Consider the following 20,094-nt stretch of genomic DNA (forward strand, 5'->3'; position numbering starts at 1 on the left):
AGTTTTGTGAGGGTTGAAATCGACACCAATATGTCTTGACACAATCATGTCGCTTGAATTGCGAAGGTTGCTTCTCAAAAGCTTGAACTGTTCCGAACCAGAAAACTGTACACACCTCAACAACTTTTGATGAACTGATCAATACAGTTTATTTGTATGATTTTCACTATAAGGGTTTCGCTATACAATAGCTTCTTCAAGCGTAAACTGAGAGTTACTTCTAAATTACATCATTATATACTATAACTTAGTACCTATTCGTCCACCTGAATAATGAATCTACCTGGAAAGATCAGTTATACCTGAAAGTATACCTGTAAATATACCTAACTATTTTTACCTGCGAATACTCTCCAACAGGTTAAGTTTCAAACCTTTCTTCTGGAAATGAAGGGGTTTGTATTCATGGTTGAACTCATGTCCCTCTGAGATTAAATGACTGGCACATGTGGAATTCATTTTTCCATTCTGAAAACTATATTTGTGTTCCTTTATGCGGGCTTTGAACGTTCTTCCAGTTTGATTTATATAAAACATCGGACATGACCCACACGATAATGTGATTTTTAATGTGCATGCCTAAGTTGTTGTTGGTTTTGAAAGCAGTATTGACACTTTTGCTGTGCAGAAAATCTGAAATATTTGTAGTGGGTTGGCCTAAGTAGGTTAAGGTTCTATAACTTCTATCCTCTTCTCTTCGAATTGGGTAAACATCTTTCAAGGCTTGACTATATAACTTTTTTGATAATAAAGAATGTATCAGACCGCTATCGTAATCATTGTTGACGATATTTGCTCTATTATATTCAGTTCTTTATTGAAATTCGCTTCTGACAAGGGTACATTTGTCAGTCTGTGGATCATACTGTTGAAAGCTGCTACCTTATGCTGATATGGGTGAGTGGACGAATTATGAATGTTGTTGTTAACTTTTGTTATTGTCAAGTCTAAAAAATGTATAGATTTGTCCTGTTCCATCGATCACATTCACATTGTGAATGTGATCGAAGGGTGGAGAGAATTGACGAACTTCAAGAAGTTTGTTAACTGTCTGTTCGTTTCCGTGAAACATACTGGGATATCATCCACATATCTATACTAATACCTGAAACTTCCTACCAGTGGGTTACTGTGTATTCTTCTCTCCAAATCGCCTATTAAAATATCTGCCAGAATAGAACTAAGTGGGTTTCCCATTTTGAGACCTTTGCAGGATGAGTAAAACGTTTCATTGAATTGGAAGTAATTCTGTGACAAACACACCGTAAGCAAGTCTAATATTTCATTTTTCACTACCGAATTGATAGAGTTTTTGTCCAATAGATTCTCCACCAGAGTAATCGTTTCATTCGGAGGGATACTGGGAAACAGATTCTTTACATCAAATGAAATCAATTTGGCATTATACGGGAGTGTAATATCTTGAATTTCATTGATCAAATGGTATGAATTCCTCAAACTGAATTTTGATTTGAAATTGGTGTGGTTTTGAATGATTGCAATGAGCTTTTCGGATATTTTAACTGACGGAGCTATCACGAAAGAAACTACCGGTCTTATCGGGTAGTTATCTTTGTGTAATTTAATCAACGAATACAATTTAGGTGGTTGTGGGTTCATGACTAACGATCGGAATTTTTCCTTTTCATCCATGACACAATGAATATTTTTCAAAGATTCCTTGACTTGATTCTGATATAAATGGGTGGAATCGTTTCTGAGACTATCGTATATGCCAGCATTTAGAAAGTCTAAAGTCTTTTCCACGTATTACTCTTTGTTCATGGCTATGACCGTTTTTCCTTTATCAGCTCCCGTAAAAACAATTTTATATTCTGCCGATTTCTGTTTTATGGATTTCACTAGTTTCAATTCCGGATTGATTTTAATGCTTTATACATCTCAGATCAGACCTTCTTTGGAGTATTGTTGGAGCTCCACCCCTAAACATACCCTGAAGCTACTGCAGAAAGAGCCATCCGCCTGATTGGAGAGGCGAACATCACTTGCAACCTTGATAGCCTAGAATATCTAAGAAAGGTTGAAGATTTGTCTCTCTTCTTTAGATACTTTCACGGAAGGTGATCAAGCGACTTGGCACATTTGATTCCACCAAAAGTGTTACATATTAGAAATACGCGACGAACTGTGGCTGCTTCGATTCGAGATTCAACTCAGTACACCTCGAACTCCACTGTTTCAAGAACTTGTTCATTTGGAGAATTGCGTTTATGTGGAATAAACTTCACGAACGTTTTTTCAAATGTATTTATTCTCCAGCGATTCAACTTCAATGTGAATCACAATTTTCGCACACTCACCACTATAAGAGTGTCTTAAGGATTTTCCTGTAATGCTTGTGTTTTGTTCTTAAAAAAGAGACTCATGAATATTTTTTTGTTAAAAACGATAATTATCGTACACATACGATAATTTTGTGCCTACGTACGATGTACGATAGCATATTATTATCGTACGCAGATTGTACGATAATTTCTATCATGATGAAAAATTTGAGAATTTATATTATTTCACTCATGCGTTGATAGTCTAAATCGCACTAGCATGATTTTATTTTGTCCAATAAAATCTTGGGAAAATACCGGGAAATACAAGTTCTCTATTCCTATTGGTCCTTACGATCCGCTCTACTAAGTTTCACCACTGTCGATACTGTAACTTTATCCAGCGCCTGCTGTACACGCTTTCTTATTGGTTAGTATAGCATCTACCAATGCGAACAAGAGAATATAAGTTCGATATTTCGATATTTCGATTATGTTCACACTTCATATGTATCGTATATTTTGTATAGAAAAGTTGGCAGTTATTTCGTTATATTATTATGATTATATGTCTGTATTCACTCTGACAAACGGAATTATTCAAATTAAGTGAAGAAAGAAGTAATTTTCTAAAGCAGCAAAATTTTGATTACACACTCGGAGTGATTGTTATCAATGGCAAGTAGGTATATTTATCAAATACATTTTTTCAGTGGCTGTATATTTTCTGTAACTTACTAACCTATTAATTATTTTTTATCTGTGCAATGAAGAATGAGTCCTAAATGCAAAGTAAATAGTACGAGCAGTCAACTGACTGAATCAGACTCGGATATCACACCTCCCAGAAAAATAACCAAGATCAACAAACATCGCCAGCAAAAATTCAGAGACGCCTGGCTTAAAAATGATGATTACAAGGAATGGCTTAGTAAAGTGCCTGACGACCAGTACAAAGCTAAATGCCGTACATGCAATGTAATAATGAATGCAGAGTTGACTGTGATAAAAAATCACATGACATCGAAAACTCATCTTCGAAAGCCTTTAGCATCTCAACAGTCAATTTCTACTTTTATAAAAAAAACTGACGAAATCAGCACGAAAGCCAAAGCAACTCAAGCACTTGAATTAAAGTTATGTGGTTTTCTAGCCGAACATAATATATCCTTCACCACTTTAGATCATTTGACAACACTATTGAAAAGTTCTGTGCCAGACTCTGAAATTGTTAAGAACATGCAGATGAAATCGACGAAAGGAACTGCGATAATAAAAAATGTCATTGCTGAGGCCGAAAAAGAACATCTGCAAAAAAAATTGCAGATCAATCGGTTCAGTGTTTTAATTGACGAATCAACTGATATTGGGGCATACAAACGATGTGCATCATTGTGAGGTAAAAAATAATAATCATATTTCACTGCTTTTACGGATAATAATTATCTATTATGTGTTTTTATATTTTAAATTTTGTAAAACAGGTTTTTTGACGCTGAAGAGGGTCGAGTGGTCAGCAAGTTTTGGGATCTCTGTCAAATTTTCGAGCAAGATTCGGAGGTGGAGAGTGCTACGGCAGAATATTTGTTCGGACTAGTAATGAAGTCCTTTGAAGATTACGAGATTCCATTAGAGAACATCATTGGATTCGCGTCGGATGGAGCCAGTACAATGATGGGAAAAGATAACTCGGTAGCTTCAAGATTTCTCGAAAAATGCCCTGGCATTTACATTTTCAAGTGTATATGCCACTCATTGCATCTTTGTGCCAGCAATGCATGTAAAAAATTACCAAGAAGTTGTGAAGATCTGGCTCGTAATGTCTATGGTGAATTTAAAAACAGCGCTAAACGACAGCACTTGTTCAAAAAGTTCCAAACATTTTTAGACATTGATGTTCACAAAATTCTCCGCCCAGCACAAACGCGTTGGTTATCTTTAAAAGCGGTCGTTTCGAGGATAATTGAACAGTGGCCTGCACTCGAATTATACTTTAGAGACCAAATGCTAACTATTCGATTAAAATCTGTTGAACAGATTGTCCAGGCTCTCAACAATCCGATCATCAAACTATTTTATCTTTTTCTGGACTTTATACTACCTAAATTTACTAAACTAAATGAACTCTTTCAGTCATCGTCGGTAGTTGTTACAAGCCTCCATGATAAAATGTGTAAAAGCTATCAAGAAATTTTAGAAACGTACATGTCCAGAGATTATATTTATCGAACCGATTTAAGTGAACTAGACCCATGCAATGAGTCGCATCGTTTACGTCCGGAAAATATGTACTTCGGAGTTGAAGTCAGAAAAATGCTAGATCAGGTCGAAATTCGCAATAATGAAAAATTAAAATCAGATTTCGCTACGACTTGTACCGATTTTCTAATTGAAGGTTGTAAAGAAATTAAAAAGCGCTTTGATTTTTCAGATCCTGTTTTAAAATTAGTCTCGTATCTGAATCCGTCAAAAGCAATGTTGAGAAAGACCAGAGATATTGTCCCCAGTTTGCTGCCCTTGATGAAGGCTTTGCCTCGTATTGCATCAAGTGATCAACATCAAATAATCGATGACGAGTGGCGTCAATTACCGTCTTTCGAGCTCCCGGCAGGTATTGATGTAAATGATCCGGTCGATATTTTTTGGGCAAAGCTGTTGGAATGTGAAGAAGGAGATCAAGGAATGACTTTTAAAAACCTTTCAAAATTTGTGCTCGAAACAATTTCACTTCCACACTCGAATGCTGACAGTGAACGCATATTCAGCAAAATTAACTTGATTAAAACTAAGGCTCGCAATAAAATGACAATTTCGACGGTAAACGGCGTGCTATTAGCTAAACAACGAGTTAGAGGTAAAGAAAACGATTGCACAACGTATGATCCATCACAGAGTGAATACAGTCGGATGAACAAAGCGTTACTATACAAAAAAAAAATTACTACAGAAAGCACTGCTAAAACGGTTCAAGATTTATATAGTGACGCGGATGTAGAGGAATTTAATAATATTTTAATGCCAAACGATTTCTAAGTGATAAAACAAATAATTAATCTTTATGAATACCTTAATTATATTAAATTATTTCTTAAAAACTATATTAAAATATAAAAATTATATTTTCTGTTTTTATGAATATAAGTGTATATTGATATATAAAAGAAATTCTTTCATTTTTTATTTCACTACCCATTCATATCCATTTCTTCTTTATAAATACAAAATTTTGGCGTGTTTCATACCCAACTTGCATGGGAACAGTGAAATTTTGTCTGAGTGAATTTTAAGCTTGGCGCGTTTATTGAACTTAAAGTGGAAAGGGAATCAGTTCAGGTCTGTACCACGTGTAAAACATTTGGGTTTCAGTGTTCTGTTGATTTGACAGCGGTGGTTTAAAAAAGATAAACTATCGAGTACTTGCATGCATATCAATATTACAATTTATATGATTTATTTATCTATAAGAGACAGTATCCTAAAAAATACGATAATTTCGATCCATGTACGATAATTTTACGCCCCTGAGTACGATAGTCAGTCCACTTCAAGTTGCTAACGCTGGCGCATATTGAACTTATCCCACGGCCAGGTTTAATTTCAAACTGTTTCGCGTGGATCAGGTTGTGCTAGTAACACAGTTTCGTGGGCCTTTACTTTTGTCAGTGTGATCAGTTTTGTCTAACTGGAAAATGGAAAAATACATTGAAATTGTTGAGAGCTTTCCTGTGTTATATGATACTACTCATGGAGATTACATGAAAACAAAACTGAAGGATGATTTGTGGAAGAAGAGGTGCAACAAGATAAATGGTTCTTCATCCTCAGATTCAGATTGTAAATCGAGAAAGAGATGTTGCTGGTTTGCAGTTATTTTAAATACTGCGTTATGTTAAGTTAGGTTCAAAGTGAGTGGGTCTATTTGGGCCTCCAACGCAACTCTCAAGGGATCATTGTGACTCACATCTATTCACACTCGACCAACTAAACCCATATTCTCAACGAAGCTGATTAGTTTGTATAGTGAGTGGTCTTTCAGGTCAGATGGTAAGAGTACGGCTCTGCCAAACTTAAAAACCTGAGTCAGTCCCCAGCGTGATACACAATAACTTTCCATTAAAAAAGTTCAGGTGTATTGATCGAATGACTCTTAATTACTTTTACGATAATTTACGGGATATGAGAAAAAATCTAGCTTATTTAAAAACCATCTCTAACACAACAAATGATGAACATGACAAAACTGTATTCAGACTCTACAGAAAACATTATCGCAGAGCAATAACTGAGAGCAAAAGAATTTCCTTTGATAATTTTTCAATGGGATCGACCAACAAACAGAGAGACTGAATTATAAACCAAGGAAAAAACTCGAATATCCAAAAAAAAAGAATGACTCATTTCTTGTGAAGATTTTGCTCTTTATTTCTCTACAGTAGCGGATCTTCTGATTTAACCAATTTTTTCCCTGTGACAGGATTCATCCTTGCTTCTTGAGGTCTGTACCATCCCCAGAGGCGACCTTCTTTTTAGAACCCGTTTCTGTATCTGAAGTAATTGAGTTCAGTTGAAAATTCATCAAGTGTCGATATCTATGATTTGAATTCTCGTGTTTTGAAAGAAATTGCTGAGTTTATTGTGGTTCCACTCACATCCCTCATAAATTTATGTTTCAGTACTGGAGTATTTCCGGAATCATTAAAAATCGCCAGGGTGATTGCCATTTTAAAAAAAGGAGACCCCTCGATCCAGGGCAATTATCGACCAATATCATCAATTCCGATTATTGGGAAAGTTTTTGAAATCTTGATTAAAAATCGCTTCATAGTTTTTTTTTGAAAAATACTCCCTTATACACAAATTCCAGTTCGAGTTCAGAAAAAATCGGAGCATACTTGATGCAGTTTACACTGTGGTAAAAAATGTAGTCCAGAGTTTTGAAGAAGGTACTTATACTTCAATCACCTTAGTAGATCTCAGCAAGGCCTTTGACTGCGTTTCCCATGATCTACTGATAAAAAAGCTGGAACACTATAGTATAAGAGGGCTACCACTGAAACTATTGAAATCTTACCTAACGGACAGATATATATGCGTCTCAGATGGCATGATACGTTCCCAAGTGGAAAAAATTAATCATGGCGTTCCGCAAGGGTCGGTTTTAGAGCCTCTTCTTTTTATCATCTATATAAATGATCTTTTCTATCAATTTTTGCCTAATAAAATAGTTATGTATGCTGATGACGCTATAATACTTAACACCGACCGTGTTCTACACAATCTCACAAATATAGAGGATGAGGTATTAGACTCAGCTGAACACTGGTATTCTAATAACCTGCTGACTCTGAATATAGATAAAACGCAGAAATTAAACTTCTTCAGCAATCATACGTCGAGTAAAGGTGATACCGTTAACCTTCTGGGAATAACACTGGATGACAATCTAGCATGGGGTCCACATATTGACATTCTGTGTAAGAAAATCACCACCTTTATCTTTGTTCTCCGCAAACTAAAAACATTTACAAATCGAGAAACTCTACTCAGTACTTTTCACGCCCTCATTCAATCACATCTGAATTACGATGTCATGTTGTGGGGAAATTCAACGCACGCCAGTAAAGTGTTTATTATACAGAAAAGAGCGCTGAGAGTTATGGCTAATGCTGAATACAGAGATCATTGCCGTACGCTATTTGTCAGGTATTGTATCATGACGATGCCTTCATTATATATCTATCATTCTCTTCTTCACATTCATAAACATAAAGACATATTCACAACCAGTTCGGATTTCCATACTTACAATACAAGAACAAAAGACATTTTACTTGAGCCTCGATATCGTCTAGATAAATCGGCTAGAAATTCTCCCAATATTGAACTTTATAATAAATTGACTGAGGAGACAAGAAATCTTGACAGGATAAAATTTAAATCTGCGATAAAAAAATCTCTTTTACAATACGGTTTTTTACTTTGTTAATGAATATTTGATTAATAATTACTCTATATAGCCAGCTAGTCTAGACATTAAGGTCAAACCCTCTCATTTATTTATATATAATGTATATGTGTAAATTTTGTGTGTTGGAATGTTATACAAATAGCTGAATTTATGCCAGAAGTATACTTGTTTTTCTAATCTGAATGTTAGATTAGTATTTATATCTTTAAATTTTTTATTGTAACCTAGTACTAAGGAACTAACTTGCTATAAATGTATCTTTGTCCATAATGTAGTAAAATAAACATCTATCTATCTATCTATCTATCTAATAATCTCAATTTAGTTCTGGCTACATAAGCACCTTATCACTTCAAATAACTATACCAAATATCAATCAAATCTGTGTAAGGATATTCATGATATTTCATAAATACCGTTTTTTTTTAAACTTCAACGGTCGGTATCTCAGAAACGAAGCAACTCCGGACATAAGTTCATGAAAACTTTTTTTTAACGACCTAACAAATTACCTTCAGAAGTTTCGTGCCGTACTTAGGAAAGACCCTGTATAGAGAATACATTTCCAATTTCTGTGAGTATCTACTTGATGAAAAATTATTCTTACGTTATGAATTGTTGTATTGTGATGGAAATCAGTCAAATATAATTCACAACTATCTGAAACTGATGGAAAACAACATCTCCGTATAGACACCGACATAAAGGCATTGCATTTTCTGTTCACTATATTTTTTCAAGGTGCTGGACGGGTGGCTCACGCTGCAGAGTTACATTATATGTGGGATGATGGCTCCAATTCTGATTTGAGCAAATTTCCTGAGGAGGACAGATTAACGCTACATCGTTTTGTGAAGCTATGGACGAACTTCGTTAAGTATCAGTAAGTTTTCAAGCAGAAGTATTTCGTGATTTTTCTGTTTGTATTTGAAATTTGAAATGCCATTATACAGAGTGTCAACTTTTCTGCCTCTCAGTCATTAAAAATAAGACTGAACCTACTTTTTCTTCACTTACTCACTTTAGACCAGTCTTTCTCCAAATGGGCGATAACGCCCCTTTGTGGGCGCTGGAGGCCTATAGGGCGACGGCGGAGGGGGCGACGGCTAATTTAAAAATGTTTTTTTGCTTTCAACACAAACTTTACCGCTCCTTTACGCTTAACGCGCGTTTTCTCGTGTAACGCCATCTAGGGGCCTAGACAGTAACTATTTCCTGTCCGATAGTTGTCAAAATGTATAAAAGATGGCAGTAAGCTTCCATGCGAAGCGAGAAGTTTCTAGTCTCCATTCTCGAAAGTACTAGGCAAGTCCGCCGCCTCATATGAAAACGTGCCCGACATCCAGCCAGTAATGTCATTCAACGATATTACGAAAACAAGTGAATTCAGTTAGCGACTAGCTAGGTAAAGTGCTGTACGTGCGGTGGTTAATACTGTGAGTGGTGTCATTAGCAAGTTTTTTATACTCGATTCTTCACTTCGGCTTTTTAAGACAAAATCATGTCGAAAGAAAAAAAGAAGAAACGGCAGTATAGCGCGGAATATATAAAATATGGATTTATTGAAAATCCCACGAATCAATCTTCGCCTTCATTGTCAAAAAACATTTTCGAATGAAGCGATGAAACCCTCAAGGATACAAGATCATTCGAATAAAATGCATTCAGATAAAAAAGACAAAATTACTTATTTTCAAGAACTGAAAAAGGGGCACTCAGCTCTGCCAACTGTGTCAAAACGTTTTCCAGCGGCTTCTAAGCAAGACGACGACGGCCTCCAAGCTTTCTACAATATCTCTTTGCTAATTGCTTGAACAGGTGAACCTCACACTATTGGACAGGATTCATTTATACCGGTGATAAAAAATTAATAACTAATGTGCATCATAAACCAGCGGCAGATATTATCCGAAAAATTCCTTTGAGCAATAGTTCCGTGCAAAGACGAATTGATGAGATGGCTGAAAACATTGAAGAGTCATTGTGCAATCATCTGAAGACTTCTGAATTCTTAATTCAGTTAGATGAGTCCACTTTACCAACCAATGAAGCATTGTTGTTGTCATACGTGAGGTTTATTGAAAATTTAGTGCCGCTGACTTCTACCGTTATTTTGTCAACTGCTCTAGTTGATGTTCTCGATGTGCATGGAAAAGCTATCTGTGTACGCATACTCTTAGATTCCGGAAGTCAAGCGTCATTCATAACCGAAGAATGTGCTAAAAGGTTAGCACTACCTCAATCTGAAATTTCTCTCGATATCAATGGTTTATCATATATGCGTTCATCAGCTTCTAGCTCTATATCAGTTTCAATAAGACCTCATCAAAAAGCAAGCCCCACTTTTGATATTAATGCTGTGATTTTGACAAAAATTTGTGCCAACACTCCTATGCGCACCTTTTCTGCAAGATCTCTCTCATACCTTGCTAACCTTAAGTTAGCTGACAATAAGTTCAATATTTCCAGTCAAATAGATATGCTGCTGGGTGCAGATGTATTTTCTATGATTTTGAAACAGGGTAAAGTCTCTGGTAAAATCAACGAGCCCATAGCAGTTGATACCGAGTTTGGATGGATAATAATGGGAAAATATGAGTCAGCCACTCCGTCATACGTCAATTCCTTTTTGTCCGTTAGTAATTCCCCTATAGAAGAAACGTTGAAAAAATTTTGGGAGATAGAAAATATCCCAGATAAATATCCAATTTCTCCAGATGATGAAAACTGTGAAGTTTTATTCAAGCAAGGTTACTCTAGACTTCCCGGTGGTAGATATGTTGTGCCCTTACCTTTTCGAATGCAAGAACTCTTTTTTGGAGACACGCGCTCTCAAGCATTATCACGTTTCAACTCCTTGGAAAAAAAATTATTGAAAAATCCTTTACTTTACTCCCAATATAGCGAATTCATGAAAGACTACATAACAAATAACTACATGGAGGCAGTGGACCTTCCCAACTCATTTGAAAAAATCTTCTATATTCCACATCATTGTCTTTTCAACCCTAATAGTTCTACCACTAAGTTAAGGGTGGTATTCGATGCCTCGGTGAAATCTCCTGCCGGACCCTCTCTCAATGATACACTTTACATCGGCAGGAAACTCCAAAAAGATATAATGGTAATTCTGTTGAATTTTCGTTTGCACCCCTACGCATTCACTAGCGATTTGAAGCAAATGTTTCTAAGAATATTAGTACAAGAAGATCAACAGGATTATCAGCGTATTCTCTGGAGGTTTTCTCCTCGAGATCAAATTCAAGATTTTAAATTGAAAACTGTAACTTTCGGTGTTTGCTCATCTCCGTTTCTTGCTATAAGAACATTATCCCAGCTTTGTGAGGATGAAGGTAAGGAGTTTCCTAACGCCGGCGCAGTACTTATGCGAGACATGTATGTCGACGATATAATCACGGGTGCAGATTCTCTGAACAATGCCAAGTCTCTACAAGCTGAATTGATTTCGTTGTTAAAGAAAGGTGGGTTCGAATTACGTAAGTGGACGAGCAACCACCCTTCTCTCTTGAACCATCTTCCTCCCAAAGATTGCCAACAATCTACTCTCTCATTTGCAACTCATGACTTTGCTGTAAAAATTCTCGGTTTAAAATGGAATCCCACATTGGATGTATTTTTGTATGATGTAATTTCTCTCGATAGAGGTTGTTCGAAACGAATAATCTTATCGGAAATTTCTAAAATTTTCGACCCCCTCGGATTTCTAGCCCCATTGTCTTTTTTCGCAAAACATCTTATAAAATATTTATGGATTCTAGGTCTTGAATGGGATCAACTCCCTCCTCCCGAAGTTGTAGAAAGGTGGTCACAATACAAGCAAGAACTCTCTTTATTGTCCGAAATAAAAATTCCTAGGCATATTCCAAAGACTTTCACATACTGTCAACTCCATGGATTCTCAGACAGCTCAGAGAAAGGCTACTCAGGTGTTGTCTATCTACGGCTATCATTCTCTGATGAAACCCATAAGGTATTTCTTATTTGTGCCAAGTCTAAAGTAGCTCCTATGAAATCTCTAAGTATAGCTCGTTTAGAACTCTGTGGGGCAGTATTGTTAGCTGACCTAATTAAATGTGTATCTGAGACCTATGTGAATAACCTCGTTATCGATAGAGTGTTTTCTTGGACTGACTCCATGGTGGCCCTATCATGGATTAAGTCTTCCTCATATAGATGGAAAACTTTTGTATGTAATCGGGTGAGTCATATACAAGAAAATGTTTCCCCGAAAAGTTGGTATTATATTAACACCAAATATAACCCTGCTGATTGTGCATCTCGAGGTCTCTTACCCTCGGAATTACTGAGACACCCTCTGTGGTTCTCTGGTCCCCCTTGGTTGAAAACTTCAGTTGATGAATGGCCTGTCGAACTTTCTCTCACTTTGCCTCCCACCGATTTAGAAAGGTTCTTACGACCTTCATCTCTCTTGAATCCTTAGACACTCTCTTGAAAAAATACTCGTCTCTTGGTAAAATAAAACGCATTATTGGGTATGTGTTGCGTTTTATCTATAACTCCAAACACCCGCATAATAAGTTGACTGCACCATTCAATCGGTCCGAATTACATAACTCGTTGCTTGTCATGGTGAAAAGAGTTCAACACACGTCTTTCAGTCATGAAATAAATCAGTTAGAAAATAAACTCCCTCTACCTAAGATATTCCGTAAATTGAATCCATTTCTTGGTACAGATGGGCTACTTACATTTTTTGTTGTCTCAAAACTTTTGGATTTCATCCCCAAAAAGGGCCATCCGCCACGTACTTTCGAAATGCTTCCGCTGCTTTCGAGTTAATCCTACTCCACTCGAACCTTTCATGGGAAATCTACCGAGTTTCCGTATAAACCAGTTAAAACCCTTTTCATGTGTTGGAGTCGACTTCGGAGGTCCATTTTTCGTCACGCCGTCCAAGGGAAGAGGTATCAAATCCCAGAAGGCTTATATTTGTCTTTTTATATGTGCCACTACTAAAGCTATCCATCTCGAGTTAGTGTCGGATCTGACGACACAAGCATTTCTCGCTGCGCTCCGCAGATTTATCGCTCGACGAGGTAGATGTTCTCGAATATTTTCTGATCACGGAACTAATTTTGTAGGAGCTTCTCGAATTCTCACCGAACTTTTCAAAGAGGCTTGTGATATACAACAAATTACTTGGTCCTTTCAAGCTCCAGCTGCACCTCATTTTAATGGGTTAAGTGAAGCAGGGATTAAGTCAGTAAAGTCACACCTTATTCGCATCATTGGTTCCCAAATTCTCACCTTCGAAGAATTTTATACCCTCTTGACTCAGGTGGAAGCTATACTAAATTCGCGTCCTTTGTATTCGATGAGCTCAGATCCACACGATTTGTCAGTTTTGACTCCCGGTCATTTTTTAACTCAGGAACCTTTAACTGTCTTACCTGACCCTGACCTTTCACATTTACGGCTCAACCAATTGGATCGCTGGCAATTGCTACAAAAATTGCATCAAGACATATGGAAACGATGGCACAACGAATACTTGCATACCCTGCAGCAACGCCAGAAGTGGTTAAATAAAACGAATATTCTCAGCCCGGGAGATCTCGTCATAATAAAGAATGAAAACGTCCCTCCATTGAACTGGAGAATGGGTAAGGTAGTTAAAATATTTCCAGGGCTTGATGGAATAGCCAGAGTTGCTAGTGTCCGTACCGCGCAAGGTCTTTTACAAAGACCACTTGTGAAGTTATGTCTCATACCTTCACAACTTCCCTCTTAACAAAAAAAATATTTACTACGCCATATTTTGGTGGGGGGGAATGTTAAGTTCTCGGATTTCCCCTATGTATATAGTTATTAATTAAGCATATATCAAATTGTAGTTCTCTTGTTTGCATCACCCCGTATATATATAGTTGCTCGCGCCGATCGTCAAGGGGACTAGCCAAAATATTGCTCTCCGCGATGGACGGACAAAAAAAGGACAGTGATAGTACGAATGAGAAAACGGTGTGCTACAGTGTATCGAGAGATTAAGGTGCCGATTTACGTGTACTCACTCATACCCACAAAGCAATCAACCCCTTACAGTCCACTATTAGCTACTGATTGGGCGGATGCATCCCCTTTACCCGGAAGCTGCAGAGTAAGAGCAGGTAAGGTGAAAACCTTTGACGATTCAATCCGACATTTGGGGATACATATCAAACTCAATCAATTCCGCAACATTTTGTACTATTTGCCCGAAATTTAGAGACGGATACAAAAGGAGAAACCATATATAATACACTGGAAAAATTTTGTGATGAGAAAGAAATTCCACCAAAAAATATTATATCAGCTGTTACGGATGACGCTCCGGCTATGACAGGACGTCGCAAAGGCTTCATAGCATACTTTAAAAATGAAATTTCAGATGTGCTCGCTGTACATTGTGGCGACATTTGGTTGCGAAAAATTTGAGTGGCCGCCTCTCTCAATCACTGCAATATATCATCAAAGTAGTCAATAAAATCCGAAACAGCTCTTTAAATGGCAAATTATTCAATCAGCTTTGCGTTACTAATGATGAAGATTTCAACCGATTGTTATTTCACACAGAAGTGCGTTGTTTACCAAGAGGTAACTGTCTGAGTCGATTTTACAATCTATTTAACTCCGTTCTTGGAAAACAAAGACAAAGAATTACACGACAACCTCATCACTTCAAAGAATGATATTGCGTACTTGACAGACTGGTATAAATTATTAAATGATGTGAACCTCCAACTTCAAGGTGACGACTTGAATTTGATTAAAACAAAAAATATCATTGCTGTTTTTGTAGCCAAATTGCTCTTATACAATAATGCTCTTATAGAATAATATCGGCAGACGTGAGTTTCGCAATTTCCCTGATTTGTAAGCAGTAACATTCAACAATGACGACTTGCTTGTTTACTGCCAACATTTGGAGAACCTCCACAATGACTTCGCAGAACGATTCCAGGACATTTTAGAATTGGAAATACCGGACTTGGTGTTAAATCCTTTTTCAAATGTCAACCCAGCAGGATCACCCCAGATGGAAGAAAAACTCATAGAACTGATAACGAACGAGGAAATAGAAATAAAATTAAATCATCTAAAAGAACAATTCGTTCAGGCCAGTCTCAACACCCTACACAGTAGGTTAATGGACTGACACCTATCAGAAAACAACTACTCCCCTGGCTAATACCACGAAGGGCGTTGGATTATATCCGACAGGTGTCAGTGCAGGATTCTTCACTGAAGTTATTCCTGCATATGCTGTTGGCGATACAACTGCCGCAATAGATTTTCAATTATCGGAACACACTTGCAGACCGGTTTCGGGCTGTTTGGCCACTCGTCAGTGCAAGGTAGTGTATATCATCAACATAAAGTCGATGATTTCCGATAATTGAAAATCGAATTCCGTCAGAGTATCATTCCTCGAACTAAGCTGAAGACTACAACAAACAACAGGTTTGTCGTCGCTCCATCTGCCTGTGAACGAGGTAACCAACTGCATATCCAAATTTGCCCAATTCCTCGTAAAAGGAAAGAAATCTTTCACGTATAGTCAGTGGGCATACTTGAAGACTGGCTATAAATCAAATCATCTAAAAGAACAATTCGTTCAGGCCAGTCTCAACACCCTACACAGTAGGTTAATGGACTGACACCTATCAGAAAACAACTACTCCCCTGGCTAATACCACGAAGGGCGTTGGATTATATCCGACAGGTGTCAGTGCAGGATTCTTCACTGAAGTTATTCCTGCATATGCTGTTGGCGATACAACTGCCGCAATAGATTTTCAATTATCGGAACACACTTGCAGACCGGTTTCGGGCTGTTTGGCCACTCGTCAGTGCAAGGTAGTGTATATCATCAACATAAAGTCGATGATTTCCGATAATTGAAAATCGAATTCCGTCAGAGTATCATTCCTCGAACTAAGCTGAAGACTACAACAAACAACAGGTTTGTCGTCGCTCCATCTGCCTGTGAACGAGGTAACCAACTGCATATCCAAATTTGCCCAATTCCTCAGTCTCAACACCCTACACAGTAGGTTAATGGACTGACACCTATCAGAAAACAACTACTCCCCTGGCTAATACCACGAAGGGCGTTGGATTATATCCGACAGGTGTCAGTGCAAGATTCTTCACTGAAGTTATTCCTGCATATGCTGTTGGCGATACAACTGCCGATACAACTGGCCTGAACGAATTGTTCTTTTAGATGATTTGATTTATAGCCAGTCTTCAAGTATGCCCACTGACTATACGTGAAAGATTTCTTTCCTTTTACGAGGAATTGGGCAAATTTGGATATGCAGTTGGTTACCTCGTTCACAGGCAGATGGAGCGACGACAAACCTGTTGTTTGTTGTAGTCTTCAGCTTAGTTCGAGGAATGATACTCTGACGGAATTCGATTTTCAATTATCGGAAATCATCGACTTTATGTTGATGATATACACTACCTTGCACTGACGAGTGGCCAAACAGCCCGAAACCGGTCTGCAAGTGTGTTCCGATAATTGAAAATCTATTGCGGCAGTTGTATCGCCAACAGCATATGCAGGAATAACTTCAGTGAAGAATCCTGCACTGACACCTGTCGGATATAATCCAACGCCCTTCGTGGTATTAGCCAGGGGAGTAGTTGTTTTCTGATAGGTGTCAGTCCATTAACCTACTGTGTAGGGTGTTGAGACTGGCCTGAACGAATTGTTCTTTTAGATGATTTGATTTACAGCCAGTCTTCAAGTATGCCCACTGACTATACGTGAAAGAAATAAAATTAAAAATGGATACCAAGAATTTTGGCTACAAAAGTCAATCCCGTCATTGTACCCGTGATTGTGGTCCATCGTTCAACGATTATTGATAGCATCAAATCCCATCATCGTATTTGTGTGAACGTGGATTTAGTGCTGTGGCAATGTTGCTAACTAAAAAGAGAAATCGGTTGTAGATTACCGAACGCGGTGACTTACGGCCGTTTTTGAGTAAATTCGAGCCTGATATTAACAAACTTGTTAAAAATCATCAAATTCATACTTCACATTAGATTAGTTTTGAAATTCAAATTTAAGTGTTTGTTTTAGTAACATGAATAAAAGTTTTCCTAATATTACAAAATGGTGTTTTACATTACTCTCATCAGAAAGTCTTATTTTCACATGACACACATAATTTAATTATTAAAATAATGACTGCGATTGTGATTCTAAAGTGTAGTGAAGTAAAAAAAAATGGGGGGCGCTAGAGCATAATTAATTCTCGAAGTGGGCGGTAGACAAAATAAGTTTGAAAACCTTTGCTTTAGACCATCATAATTCATGACCAATGGCGGTCAGAGGAGTGGAAATCGCCCAGGCCCATATTAACTATAGTAGGGGTAAAAGTTGACATTGAAACTGAACCAGAAATTGAAAATAAAATGGAGAAACTCTTCTCAACTTTGACGCTTCGTATTTTCTTGTTACTTTTTTGTGAATGATATTTGACTTTTCCCAACATCCAATTATTCTGCAAGAATATTATTTCGGTGCTGAAATATTCAATAGGAATCACCAAGTGTATCCCAGCGTTCTAATAAATAACTATTGTACAACATAAATTGCAAGAAGATGACAAATGAGAATTTGTCGAAACGTCGTGAGATCATTCCCAGTGAGGATAATAACACAGAACATGGAAAAAACCCGCAAATCAGTTCAGCATATATATTCCATATATGAGTATTCCATGTGATCTGTATTTCCATTTTGCTTGGTACAACATGAATTTCATTCATTTTTTGTAATACCTAGTTTTTGATATATTCAACATTGTTTGAGTTTTCCATATTTTAAACTATTCTATTATTGTAACGAAGTATTTATATCACTGATTTCTCTCTCAAACTGTAAAGTTGATATTTGAATTAACTTTTGCACTAACCTCCTAACTGAAAAGGTTTAGAAACTGAAGTTATTTGATATGGATCTCTTAAACCTTCTTCAATGTGAGGTATTAAGGAAACGATATAGGTAATTGTCACAACACATCTTCTCATGATATCGCCTAAATATTTTTAGTGTTACAAATAGAATATATCGAACCTATCATAAATCTGATACTCGAATCATATTCTATTCCAAAACACAAATTCATTTCAGAAATCCAACACCATCGCATGATCCTCTTTTGAATGGTTTCATTTGGCCCACGACTGATAGTGAGAACCTGCGGTACTTCAATTTCAATGACACCCTGGAAGTGAAGGAAAACCCAAGGCAGTTCAAAGAAGTAAGATCAGTTCTGGATCGTTATTTGGAACCACCATATATCTATTATTGAGCAACTGTATTGATAATATAATATTAAAAATGAAATGATTCCCTGTTTTAATTTGTCTTTTCATTCCTGAATCGTCAAAATTTTTTTGAAAGAGTTATCCATAATTTAATACACCGATATTTACGCGGGAAAAAGAAACTTCACAGTATCATTAATTGTGGATATTACAATTTCGGACTAAAACAGGGATTACCCGATTTGAAATTTATAAAAAAGGGTTGTCTCGCAGATGTTTCTCCTTCATCCAGCTGAATATTAGAAATACAATCAACTATGAAAATGATTATAAGGTGACTATAAGGAAAATTGTGAAAGATTATTCAGTATCCGTATCTGTAGAGTGGAGAGAGTGAGTGTAGACGCACAGCACTTAGGCTGCATGTGACCCATTGTACATCCTCCTGAGGAGTTGTCGTCCTAGGTCATCTTCCATCCTGTCCTTTCCAGGAAGGTGGACAGGTCACTTGGAGACATCTCTTTCACATTGGCAGGTGCAGACCAAGACTCGCCGAACACACACTCTCTTGTAACAACATGGCCAATTTAGAGAAGATTGCCACAGCATACCTAACAATCAGCACGGACACTCCATGATGCCGCCTTTGATCTCAAAAAGTATGAAGCCGCCATCTTGAAAAGCGGATTACTCAGGACCAGACTTGCGACATGGTGTCTAAAACAGAGGCGTACTGGAAATTTTATCTTGTCATAATTCATGAAATTGAACTTGTTTTCAAATGACTTCATCTGATAAAATAGGGTTCGTCATTTGATTGTTGCTATTTTATTCAACATAATGAATACTATATCGATACGATACTATTTGTAATTCTTTCAAATAATATAAGAAGTGATAGCTAAGGGTTTTCAGAATTAGATTTGACTGGTACAAAATGTGAGGATCACTTTACGGAAAACATCATCTCGTTTGGTTTGTTGCAACCCAAGTAGAAATTTTCCTCTATTCATACATTAAGATCCGTAGATGTGACTGGAACCTTTGGTGTTACAGACGAAACATTCGAATGGAGCCCAATTTCTTTAACTCCAAACATTTTTGTACTCATTGCACGTTTTCACTATCCAAGTTAGCATCTTCAGAAGTGAAATTGATATTAGACATCAATTAATAAGATGCTAATTTGGTTACTGAAACGTGCATCGAGTACGAGTATGGTGTATGGGAAATTGAGCTCTAATTAAAAGGTTTCATTAAGGGGCGATTATAGTCTGGTATGATCAAAGTCAATCATAAAAATCAGAAACGCAATAAAATGTTTTTTCTATCAAATATTGTTTGAATTTGTTCTTGAACATGTATTTGGAGTCGTCTAAATTCCAAATATGATCAAATTCAGTTTGAAAGTATGTATGAACTCGCTTGAAAAAAAAATTGATCAATTGAAATAAATCATGCTCAACAAGTGACTCACAATTATTAGTTGATTGTAAATTATTAGTATATTTATTAGTATTTTTATACAAC

At 37.0% G+C, this 20,094-nt stretch overlaps 1 protein-coding gene and 1 long non-coding RNA gene across 2 annotated transcripts; both read left to right on the top strand.

Moving 5' to 3' along the window:
- Positions 1 to 2,413: 2,413 nt before the first annotated feature.
- LOC141483431 (uncharacterized) lies at positions 2,414 to 5,255 on the top strand. The gene is made up of 2 exons (XR_012466082.1): positions 2,414 to 2,967; positions 3,059 to 5,255. It is a non-coding gene; the product is annotated as an uncharacterized lncRNA (long non-coding RNA).
- Positions 5,256 to 8,888: 3,633 nt separating this feature from the next.
- On the top strand, positions 8,889 to 18,659 carry LOC111512970 (uncharacterized; the record flags this gene model as incomplete). The annotated part of the gene is made up of 2 exons (XM_074175810.1): positions 8,889 to 9,136; positions 18,428 to 18,659. Coding segments are annotated over 2 exons (429 nt in total), but the record flags the coding sequence as incomplete, so codon positions are not given.
- Between the last annotated feature and the right edge of the window lie 1,435 nt (positions 18,660 to 20,094).

The sequence above is a fragment of the Leptinotarsa decemlineata genome, unplaced genomic scaffold (genome assembly GCF_025532065.1).
Source record: "Leptinotarsa decemlineata unplaced genomic scaffold, Ldec_3_MD MMD2_P_RNA_scaffold_14, whole genome shotgun sequence".
Lineage (NCBI taxonomy): Eukaryota > Metazoa > Arthropoda > Insecta > Coleoptera > Chrysomelidae > Leptinotarsa > Leptinotarsa decemlineata.